This window comes from Lampris incognitus, chromosome 2 (assembly GCF_029633865.1).
Source record: "Lampris incognitus isolate fLamInc1 chromosome 2, fLamInc1.hap2, whole genome shotgun sequence".
Lineage (NCBI taxonomy): Eukaryota > Metazoa > Chordata > Actinopteri > Lampriformes > Lampridae > Lampris > Lampris incognitus.
Window position 1 is genome coordinate 13,911,601 of NC_079212.1, and position 12,565 is coordinate 13,924,165.

The window sequence follows — 12,565 nt, forward strand, 5'->3', positions numbered from 1 at the left end:
TCAGCACAACACAAGATCTCAGCCTTCACTCAGAGAAAGTTTCTCCCCTCCGCCTCTCTCTCTCGCTCTCTCTCTCTCCGTCTGTTTTCCAGCAAGCCTCAGATGCTTGTTCAAACTTTCTGCCGCTAATACGCCTACTGATCAAGTAGGGGACAGCTGCACTTGTCTAACTCTCAAACGTCGCAGGAATCTGAGGAAAATAAGTGCTTGCATGTAAACAAAAGCGGTGCTGTGTGTATGTGTGTGTGTGTGCGAGAGAGAGAGAGAGAGAGAGAGACGGGGAAACTGAGTGTAGCTCAAGGCAGGACTGCAGCAGGGTTGACGGAGATACTTTGAGCCAATTCATAACTATGTGAGTGTGTGTTGGTTTGAGAATGTGTCTCTCGCTTTGCCTTTTTCTGTGTGTGTGTGTTTGTTTGTGTGTGTGTGCGCACGTGTGTGTCTGTCTGCCGTGCATGTCTCTGAACACGTGTTAGTAGTGCAAGTGTGTGTGTTTGCATGCACACGCGTGTGTATGTCTGTTTTCCTGTCTTCACGTGTGTATATCTCTGTGCACATACTTGTGTGTGTGTGTGTGTGTGTGTGTGTTTGCGTGTGAGTCAGTGAGACAGAGCCTTGTCCCCCTCTCCAGAGGACCGTGCACTGATGGATGTTAATGTGGACTGACGTAGGGGTGTCCCCGGAGGGAGAGAACACGGCCAGAGTGGGAGGGGAGGGGGGGGGATCAGGGCAGGGGAGGAAGAAGAATGGGGGGGGGTCTGAGTGGAGCTGGGAAGGGGGGGGCACTCACTCTTCTAATCCGCTCCCTTCTTCACAGAGCCGGAGCGGGGGAACAGGCACTGAACCGCCCAATGAATAAATAAAAGGGCTCAGCCCACCATCCAGCCCGAAGCCCTGCGCAGGAGCACTTAAAAGCATTTTAACAAGAGAGTCACTTCATTAAATATGGACTTCCTGTCCGCAAAAAAACCCTGGAAGGGAAACTCTGGGTGACTTTTTTTTACACCGTGAGACATGGGAAGGATGGAGAGAGGGAGGCGGGGGGGGGGGGGTGTTACATGGGAGATAAAGGGGGAGGAAAGAGAAACTACTGCAGACAGAAACAAAGGGAGCAAAATAACCGGAGCAGCTGGGAGAGGGATAAGAAGGAAAACTAAGAGAGGAGGTGAGGTGGAAACCAACAAAACCCCCTGTCAAACGTCTAGTCACGCAGAGCGCGCATCGGGGCGTCCATCGCTTTTGTGTCCGAAGTGTATATTTTCTCTTGCTGACTGTTCTATCTGCCGAGGCCTATCAGAAAACAGGTCCCATTAAGCTGAAAGAAGGTGGAGGAAGATGAAAAAGAAGAGGAGGAGGAGGGAGAGGAGGGGAAAAAAAGGATGAGGAGAAGGAGATAGTTTTGCAGATATGAGATCACAGCACAGCAGCATGTGCAAAAGGCGCAGGCTGGGTAGACGGATGGTTACAGAGCAGGCCACGTGACCACGATGCCCCTGGTTCGATTCCAGCCAGGGACCTTTGTTGCAAGTCATACCCATCTCTCTCTACCGTTGTTTCCACACAACAAAAAAAAGAAAAAATGGAAGGAAAGAGCAGGCGATGCATGTTTGGGCTGTAAAAGAAAAAAAATCAAAACAATGCATTGCAACTGACCCTTTATCACTTCAACAGCTGTCCTGAAGAAATGCGGGCAAGTCATCCGTATGCGTGTACATCCGTCATGTTCACCATACGCCCTCTTGGATGCATGCGTGTGCTCAGGTTGACGGCGTTCAGACGAAAACGTTTCCCGTCATGCAGCAAAGCGAACACAGCAGGCTGGCTTCAATGGCCTGGTCAACCTTAACATCATCACGTCATCCGGTATTTTTAAACGATAAAAAAAAAAAAAGCACCGCGTCCTTACAGAACACTTTAATTCTCTGGACGGCAGGTCAGTACGGTCCTCCATTACGGCGGAGCGTGTCCCCCTTAGCTGAGACAACACAATTCACTTTTCAATTTGTGTTTTTTTTTTTTTTTTGGTTGGTGTTTAGTAGCACTTCTGGGATCGCCGTACAAAGCCAAGGAGACCACATGGGGCTGCGGCACCTTTAAGGGGTGCGAATGGGACTCTAAAGTGGGTCAGAGTAAAAATATCTTCAACAATTATTCATTGGACCCCGCCCATCTCCACCATAGCCTACCCCCACCCTGTGAAAAATCTGCATTGCACTGCAGTGATGGGGGACTAAAAGGAGAGAGAAGAGATGGAAGAGAGGAACGGAGAGAGAGAGAATAAGTGAGTGAGAGAGGGTAGGGAGGGATGGAGGAGAGAGTGTTGGAGTAAAAAGGAGTGAGCACAGAGTGGGTGCTTTGTTGACTTTTGCTGGCTGTGTTTGTGATGAAACATGGGTGCAATGAGCAATATCTGGGGCGCAAACACTTTCTCTGATGCTGGATGCGAAAGATTCCCTGCACCAACTTGGTTGTCAGCAAACCTCCTACCGAAACACCAACGCTACACCCACCAGTGCAGTCCGCTGGCAGAACTAGCTGAATGAAACGTTCGCATTGCCAATTCACAACGGGCTCATATAGCCTAACTTCTTTGTCTCCTCTTTTGTCTAAGACGAGGACAAAGTCTTTGGGTTGTGGCTAGGCTTGACAGTGCAAACTGGTGAGTTGAACCCCTCTGATTGGCCGCCGCCGCGATGCGCGGGTCCTGACTGATGGCGTCGGCGGAATTTGGAGACTTTGGGTTGGATGGTGGTGGTTGGATGAGTGGGAATGTTCATTTGTTTGTGAGTGATTCTTCAGCCAGCAATTCTGATTGGAGCTTGAGTAAAAGCGGGGGCCCTGATTGGTTGCCGGGCGAGCGAGATTCCAGTGCAGCAGAAGGGTGTCATGGCTGCCAGGTCCCTGTAGGTCTGCACTGTAAATCCACGCATTAATCAGAGTTGGCAGGGAGAGATCAAAGGACCTTGCTTCATCTTTACTCAGAGCAGCACTTTGATGTGTGTGTGTGTGTGTGTGTGTGTGTGTGTGTGTGTGTGTGTGTGTGTGTGTGTGTGTGTGTGTGTGTGTGTGAGAATCAGAGTGAAAGAGAGATAGAAATGGAGGATGACTATGTGTGAGAGGCTATGTGAGACAGAGAAAGGCTGAGAAATGGGCCAGCAGGAACATAGGAGCCTCGTATGATGGGCTGAGGGGGGCCGGCTACCTGTACCCGTACTCCACATTAGCTTTGACCCGGAGCTGCTTCTGCTCGAGATCTGTAGACAGTCACGAAAAGACCGTGTTAGATATGTAAGATACTTCTATTCCGATCCCAATAATGAAAGACATGCGATACTCTGTATATGCTTCATTACTCACAGTAACTGGTTTCGCCAAGGCCCTACTTATTACACACCCAGTTCTGCTACACTTCTAATATTGTTCATATTTGGATCTGCACTCATACTCCTATTTTTATGCTTATTATTTTGATATTTTTTTGGATAATGGGGCTCGTTCTTAATTTGCACTTGTTGTGTACATGTGAACATGTTATGTGTAGCTGCGAGCAACCTACCAAGCCAAATTCCTCATATGTGGTCATACTTGGTCAATTAAATTGACTCACAAACTAAACACCTAGAAGAAAAAAAAAGGAAAACTCTGTAATGGAGGCAACACAGTGCAGCTACCTGTCTATTTATGTGTGTTTGCAGACGTGTACTGTTTGTGTGTGTGTGTGTGTGTGTGTGTGTGTGTGTGTAAGGTGTATATATATATATATATATATATACTAAGCACAAAAAGTAAGGAAATGTGTGTTTGGTAGATTATGTCTTTGTTGTAACAATGCTTCTTGGCAGTAAATCTTATATCAGGCACCTGGTTGTCAGCACCTGGGGTACCAGAAGCTCAAAACAGGAGTCAATAGCAACAGCAAAATAAGCCATTTGGCATTGACGGAGAAGATTTGGCAAATTTTTCATGGTCGCAACCCACATACTCAGCTCTGCTGCTCATCCCACAAATGCATGTTCCTTACAAATATGGCACCATTTAAAAGGGAAATAAACAGGCTTTCCAACGGTAGAAGATTTATTGCCAAGAAGCATTGTTACAACAAAGAAATAATCTACCAAACACAAATTTCCTTACTTTTTTTGCTTAGTATATATATGTGTGTGTGTGTGTGTGTGTGTGTGTATGTGTATGTGTGTATGTATATATACACATACACATACTACACATACATATATATACATACATATATACACACATACACACACACATATATTTATATATATATATATATATATATATATATATATATACACACACACACACGTGAAAGAAACAACGCCGCTTTATTCAGCACTGTATTCTTAAAATGAAATTTGTTCTCTGCATTTAACCCACCCTGTTGTATAGGAGCAGTGGGCCGCTGCAATGCCTGGGGACCAACCCCAGTTCTTCTTTCCATTGCCTTGCTATATTTGTATGTATGTATTTACATATGTATTTACATGTACATATATACATACATATTATATACACTCACCGGCCACTTTATTAGGCACACCTGTCCCACTGCTCGTTAACGCAAATTTCTAATCAGCCAATCACATGGCAGTAACTCATTGCATTTAGGCATGTAGACATGGTCAAGACGATCTGCTGCAGTTCAAACCGAGCATCAGAATGGGGAAGAAAGGTGATTTAAGTGACTTTGAACGTGGCATGGTTGTTGGTGCCAGACGGGCTGGTCTGAGTATTTCAGAAACTGCTGATCTACTGGGATTTTCACGCACAACCATCTCTAGGGTTTACAGAGAATGGTCCGAAAAAGAGAAAATATCCAGTGAGCGGCAGTTCTGTGGGCGAAAATACCTTGTTGATGCCAGAGGTCAGAGGAGAATGGCCAGACTGGTTCGAGCTGACAGAAAGGCAACAGTAACTCAAATAACCACTCATTACAACCGAGGTATGCAGAAGAGCATCTCTGAACGCACAACACGTCGAACCTTGAGGCAGATGGGCTACAACAGCAGAAGACCACACCGGGTGCCACTCCTGTCAGCTAAGAACAGGAAACTGAGGCTACAATTCGCACAGGCTCACCAAAATTGGACAATAGAAGATTGGAAAAACGTTGCCTTGTCTGATGAGTCTCGATTTCTGCTGCGACATTCGGATGGTAGGGTCAGAATTTGGCGTCAACAACATGAAAGCATGGATCCATCCTGCCTTGTATCAACGGTTCAGGCTGGTGGTGGTGGTGTAATGGTGTGGGGGATATTTTCTTGGCACACTTTGGGCCCCTTAGTACCAATTGAGCATCATGTCAACGCCACAGCCTACCTGAGTATTGTTGCTGACCATGTCCATCCCTTTATGACCACAGTGTTCCCATCTTCTGATGGCTACTTCCAGCAGGATAACGCGCCATGTCATAAAACTCGAATCATCTCAGACTGGTTTCTTGAACATGACAATGAGTTCACTGTACTCAAATGGCCTCCACAGTCACCAGATCTCAATCCAATAGAGCACCTTTGGGATGTGGTGGACCGGGAGATTTGCATCATGGATGTGCAGCCGACAAATCTGCAGCAACTGCGTGATGCTATCATGTCAATATGGACCAAACTCTCTGAGGAATGTTTCCAGTACCTTGTTGAATCTATGCCACGAAGGATTAAGGCAGTTCTGAAGGCAAAAGGGGGTCCAACCCAGTACTAGCAAGGTGTACCTAATAAAATGACCAGTGAGTGTACATATATATGTCTTTACATATACATACACCCACCATGAGCAGGTAGCAAGGAGGTCAGCTACAGCTAAATACCTCCAGAGAGTGAGGCAGGTCCTGAGGAGCCAGCTCAATGGGAAGAATGAGATCCAAGCCATCAGCACATATGCCCTACCAGTCATCAGATACCCAGCTGGAATAATGAACTGGCCAAAGGAGGAGGTAAAGGCCACAGATATCAGGACACGGAAACTCCTCACACTGCACGGAGGGTTCCATCTGCAGTCCAGCAGCCTTAGACTGTACGATAAGAGAAAAGATGGGGGCTGAGGGTTAGTGGGTGTCAGAGCCACTATCCAGGATGAAACAAAGAACATCCATGAGTACATCAGATAGAGCCCCCCCCCCCCGGATGAGCTGCTGAGTGAGTACCTCAGGCAGCAGAAGACAGAGAGTAGGGAGAAAGAAGAAGAAGAGGTATCATGGAAGATCAAGCCCCTCCATGGGTTGTACCATCGACAGATAGATGATGTAGCTGATATCAAAAAAATCCTACCAGTGATGAGAAAAGGCTGGACTGAAGAACAGCACTGAGGCCCTGACCATAGCAGCACAAGAACAGACACTCAGGACCCGATCGATTAAGGCAGGGGTCTACCACACCAGACAAGACCCAAGAGGCAGGTTGTGCAAAGATGCCCCTGAGACAGTCCAGCACTTAGTAGCAGGGTGGAAAATGCTAGCTGGGAAAGTGTACACTGAAAGGCATAACCAAGTGGCTGGGATAGTGTACAGGAATATCTGTATAGGAATACAGACAGGGAGTCCCTGAGTCCACATAGGAAACACCACCAAAGGTGGTTGAGAATGGCAGAGTTAAGATCCTGTGGGACTTCAGTTTCCAGACTGACAAGCAGGTGTTGGCTAGCCAGCCAGACAATGTGGTGGTCAACAAGGAACAGAAGACAGCAGCAGTGATCGATGTAGCAATCCTGAGCGACGGCATCATCAGGGAGAAAGAGCATGAGAAGCTAGAGAGATACCAAGGGCTGAGGGAAGAACTAGATCAGATGCGGAAGGTGAAATCCACAGTAGTCCTAGGGGTAATAGGAGCACTAGGGGCTGTGAACCCTAAACTGGGAGAGTGGCTCCAGCAGATTCCAGGAACAACGTCTGAGGTCCCTGTCCCAAAGAGTGTGGTCCTAGGAACAATTAAGATACTGCGCACAACCCTCAAACTCTCAGGCCTCTGATAGAGGACCCAAGCTTGAGGAAGAAACACACCACCCGAAAAAAGGGTGAGAGGGAGATTTTATATACATATATATAAAAATATATTAAAAAAAAAAATATATATATACATATATATATATACACACACACATATATATACACACACACACACACACACATATATATATATACACACACACACACACACATACATATACACACATACATATACACATACATACATATATATTCTACATACAACACATACATACACACATACACGTGTGTGTGGGTGTGTGTGTTTGTGTGTGTGTGTGTGTGTGGGTGTGTGTGTTGTGGTGTTAAGTGCATGCGTGTGCGAATTGTTCTTCAGAAAGATGACGACGCCATCTTTAAGACGATAGCAAATGCTTTACTACCGCGCGGTGGTCTTTCTCTGTCACTGCAACACGGAGGTTCAATCGTCTGCCATCGCCAAATGGTGTGCCGCCATTGTATGGCAGCCAATCTACAGTTACCATGGCGACGCGGGCGGTAAGGGTGATATGTCAGTGCGTATTTATTTTAGTTAAGTTTATTTGAAGTGCATTTCACAGAGCTGTCTGAACAGATGTTGCATTAAAAGAAAAAAAACCCAAACAGATCAAGAACAACAATACAAACCGAAAATGACAATAACACAACTGTAATAATAACTAAAATAACAACGACGATAACTATAATCGTGTGAGTGTGTGTGTGATTTCAAATCTGTTCATGCATTTCTGACTTAAATCTCGAAATTCGAACATTATCTTGAAATGTTATCTGACTTTACTTTCAAAATTCTACCACGTTTAAAAAATGTAATACTACAGTTGCACTGCCCCCTCCCAAAAAAGAAGAAGAACCCAAAACACACTGTCATAAAACTCACTGACCTGTAGTAAAGCGAAATGTAGAGCGCCCGTGTTTATGCTGCTTTGTTATTTCACGATCTTTTCTGCCATCTACTGGTCATAGTAGGCCCTCACACTCTGTGTGCCCCGGAAATGTTCGGTGGACAGTTGCGCAGGTATGGTCAGCAGTGATTCACTTTATCAAGTCTGTCTTGCATGCGGTTGTTACCAGTTTCTTTCTTTCTTTCGTTTTTCTATCTATCTATCTATCTATCTATCTATCTATCTATCTATCTATCTATCTATCTATCTATCTATCTATCTATCTATCTATCTATCTATCTATCTATCTATCTGTCTGTCTGTCTGTCTGTCTGTCTGTCTGTCTGTCTGTCTGTCTGTCTTCTCTGTAACGCCATCACTACCGGAAGCGGCCTCGAAAAGCGAGTAAGACGGTAAACCGATTCAAGATCAGTTGCAATCAGCCTGAGAAAGTGGTCTATAGTGGACGATGTATGTCTTTATGCATGCTCAATGAGAGTCAAAGAGGCCATCTATGTGAAGAGGGACCGACCATCTCTGAACCGATGGGGGCTAAGAGTACATCTGTCGCCATCTTACGATGCTGTGATTGCCAACATTCCCAAATCCTCTGTGAATAGTACACATGGCCATTGTAGCTCTAGTTAACGGTCACGCCTATTTGCATATGAAACTGATCGTTGGTTTCAGTCGTTGTGCAACTGTATTGTTTATAAGGGTGGGGATACCTGCAGTCAGTTGAGACTGATGGGGTCACTTAGATGAGTGATAAAACGTTTCTCTCAATAAACGTTATGTCCAGATGAACTGATTCAACTTTCTTTGATGGACGATGTATGGTTACTCACAGCTGTCTTGATTGAGTCTTGGAAGATGTTCCACTGTTAGGTTACATTAGCCTAGCTGTGTTTCCATATTATTATATAGTATTCCACTGCAAATGACAGACTCGTAGTAGTGCTTCCAGGTGTGTATTGAGAGGGGAGCCCAGGGAGCAAGGGCCAGCCTTGGCCACCTTCAGTACATATCTGGTCGTTCCTGTTCCACCCCACCATCCTAAATAAATAAATAAATTGGTGGTCAGTTTACAGGGCAATAAGCACTTCATCAGAATTCCTGTAGTTCTTACATGAGAACTGAGCTTGTTTCCAGATACCACGCCATAGAGCCATCTGCATAGAACGAGTCAGACTTCAAGGACGGATTGAGCACAATCCAAAGGAATTGAATCAAGTGCAACTGGACTTGGTATATATCCGTGAAGACGTTTCGCCTCTCATCTAAGAGGCTTCGTCAGTTCGTGCCTTTCTGACGCTTGGTCTTTGTGACTAGACCAAGCTAGCTTGGTCTAGTCAGAAAGACACGAACTGAGGCAGCCTCTTGGATGAGAGGCGAAACGTCTTCACTGATATATACCAAGTCCAGTTGCACTTGATTCAATTCCTTTGGATAACCATGACCTGAATGAATGAGAACATTCACAGACATTGAGCACAATGTTTTCAGTTCTCCGTTTTCAAACAGGCTTCTTATTCTGCCATATACAAGAAGTCGCCAACATGAATTTACCAAATTATGTCTCCACATCCCTTTAATTGCACAAATGTATAAACTGTAATTGATATTGTAGAATATCGTCCCAAGTTTTGACAGCAGGAGTAATGAACGCGGTAAATAGACGGTATCCGGGCGCATTGGTGTAATGCGTCATACTGGACACACGGTGGCAGGCTTGTCATGAAAGCTGGGAGGGCTCCGGTCGCAGGCATCCTAGCTCCAGAAATAGTTCTGACGAGTCTTTTGTTCAGGAAAACCTTTTACTTGCATCGAAAGCTCCCGACGTATTTCTTAATTTCACCGTCATTAGATTTAATTATAATTGACGGTAATGAAAATGATCATTGTTTTAAGCCTGTCGCATCAATTTCACCGTAAAAGAAATGCGGCGATTTTCATGTTCGATATCAACAATTTGTCGAAACAAAAGGCTTGACCAAATATTTGCAAAGCTGAATGGCTGCAGCGTGCCCATGAGCATCTGTTGCTCGCGCAGACACTGACAGGCCAATGTGCAAAGTGCGGAGCTGTGGCGCTTCGCCGGTTTGTAGTCCCGTTTCTCACAGGTCCGTCCAAGGCAGACTAATATACATCGCCCAGGGTCCTCCCTCCTTTTGTTAATCTGTCCCTGAATTTTGACCCCCAGCTCACTGATCTCAGCAACAGACATATCAAGATGGGTCACGGTCGCGACCAGAGACTTGTACACAAACGGGCACGGTTCATCCACGCACATATACAACTTTCACTTTATGCAGGGAACCGAGACGATAGCGTGGAAAACACGATGATATTGGACACTTCTCAACGTGGACAGGACAGACTCATTAGCCGCCTGCCGAGGTTTTCTGAACGTGGGATGTGTCTGAAAGAAGGGGGGGGAAATGGCGTAACTGACGTTTAGAAAGCTTAGATTTTGGTAAGATGTACACCTCTTCCCCAATGTGTCCGGAGAAGATAGCATCTCAATTTGAGATTGCTTTCACAAAAATGCAAGATTCAAAGGTTTGTTTGTCACAAGTACAAGCGCGCCTATAATAAGCAGTGTGGTGATTTTATTTGCGGCAACTCCAAAACTGTGCAACAAGAGAAATGGAACAACAACAATAATAATAAAATGAGAATAAAATAAAAATGCAATTATAAAACATATCCCGGGGAGTATAAGGAAGGTATATCCCGATGGATACATATATATACATTGTGCAGACAAGTACGAGTAAGTACACGTACACAAGAGGAAGCGACCTGAAGTGAAGATCCTAAACCACACATAACGCGCGTCAATCCGCGTCGCAATTATCCAGATAATGATTGAAGGCGGGGGTGGGAAGGGGGGGCAGGTCTGCGCCCCGGGCCGGGTAATTAAAACGCCTCCTGATTGGACGGGGCAGACAGATAATCCCGGAGGGCCGCGCGCTCCTACTAACGCCCGAGCGGAGCAGCGCACGAGTCACACTCCGGCCGCTCACGAGGAACCAGAACGGGGGGGGGAGAGTCAGTTCGCGCGCTCCACGCTCTCACCAACGCGTCTTTAAACGTCGTTTAAAAAAAACCAAAAACGCAATTAGGGAAAGCGGCGCTGTCTGGACGTATAGAGTATGAGGGGGGAGCGCTGCGTGCAGAGGGGGTGAACACTCAGATTAACAGTCCTCCTCTGGAAGAGCCGCCAAGAAAGCGCGTGGCAAGGGGAAAAGCGCAACTCCCAGGGAAAGAGTAACTCCCGGAAGCCTTTTCACTCTGTTACTCTGCAAAACCACAAGAAGAAGAAGAAGAAGAAGAAGACGAAGAAGAAGGGGGGGAAACAGGGACGCGTCGCCTTACAACTCCAGTGGTGAGAAAAACAAAAACAATTTTGTTCCTCTGGGGAAGACAAACATGAATGCCGGCGAAGACAACTTGCTGAAGTCCATCAGCAACGACACGCTGCTCGACCTGACGCAGCGCTACGGCCAGTCCGCCTTCGGCTTCGGCGCTGGCCACGGTGCTGGAAGCCCCGGCCGCTTCCCGCTCACGCAAGCCGCCGACTTCCTCTCCAGCCAGACCAGCAAGTCGAACGAGAGCGGCGGGGAGCAGACCAGCGACGACGACGACGGTTTCGACACCCTGGAGTCCCGGAAGCGGGGCTCGGCGTTCGACGACGATAAGCACGGGGGACCCCTGGCGAAGAAACCCAAGGAGCAGCGCTCCCTGCGCCTCAGCATCAACGCGCGGGAGAGGAGACGCATGCACGACCTGAACGACGCGCTGGACGGCCTGCGCTCCGTCATCCCGTACGCTCACAGCCCCTCGGTGAGAAAACTCTCCAAAATCGCCACGCTTCTCCTGGCCAAAAACTATATCCTCATGCAGGCCCAGGCCCTGGAGGAGATGAGGCGGCTTGTGGCGTATCTGAACCAGGGACAGAGCATCACCTCGCCGATGCCCACCGCCTTGGCGCCCTTTGGACAGGCTGCCGTTTACCCTTTCTCGAGTTCGGCGCTCGCCACCTGCGCCGAGAAGTGTACTACTTTTTCCGGGACGCCCTCCACCCTCTTCAAACACTGCAACGACAAGCCTTGATCCGATTCGGTTCCGGTACCCGAACTTTTACCTTCTGCATCCACGACGGTCTCTCCCTCCCACTCTAATTACTATAAAGCATTCTGTGAAAAAGGTTTTTTTTTGTTTTTTGTTTTTTTTTTAGTCTGATGCATAAACCTTAAACAATGTTTACATATCTACAACCGCAATGTTCAACTCCGATATAACAAACGCTACATAGAAACGATTGTTTTGGCCTATGTATGACAAGGTTTTGTTTTGGAAACAAAGTAAACATCTGTTTAATCAGAGTCCGTTTCTCTCTCTTTCTTTTTCTTTTTGTGAGAGACAACATGCCGTTGACAAATAGGTTTTGGATTTTTTTTGGGGGGGGGGGTAAATTGTGCAAAAAAAGAGGTATGATGTCACCCTCTGACATGTGTAAACTATGCAACATGCACCATTAGCACGTTAAGAAGAAGTGCCGAGGATGCGGTCCAGTTCCCACGGCTCACCTCGCACCTGCCGTCCGCTGCAGCACCGACCACGGCCAGTTTACCGCGTGACATGTGGGGGGGAGATCCCGGTCCCATGCAGGCTCAGA

At 46.7% G+C, this 12,565-nt stretch overlaps 1 protein-coding gene across 1 annotated transcript; it reads left to right on the forward strand.

Moving 5' to 3' along the window:
• The first annotated feature begins 11,243 nt into the window (after positions 1-11,243).
• Positions 11,244-12,045, forward strand: bhlhe23 (basic helix-loop-helix family, member e23). The gene has a single exon (XM_056275297.1). It carries the CDS (start codon positions 11,317-11,319, stop codon positions 11,998-12,000), a length of 684 nt encoding a protein of 227 aa, XP_056131272.1. The 5' UTR covers positions 11,244-11,316; the 3' UTR covers positions 12,001-12,045.
• The last annotated feature ends 520 nt before the right edge of the window (positions 12,046-12,565 follow it).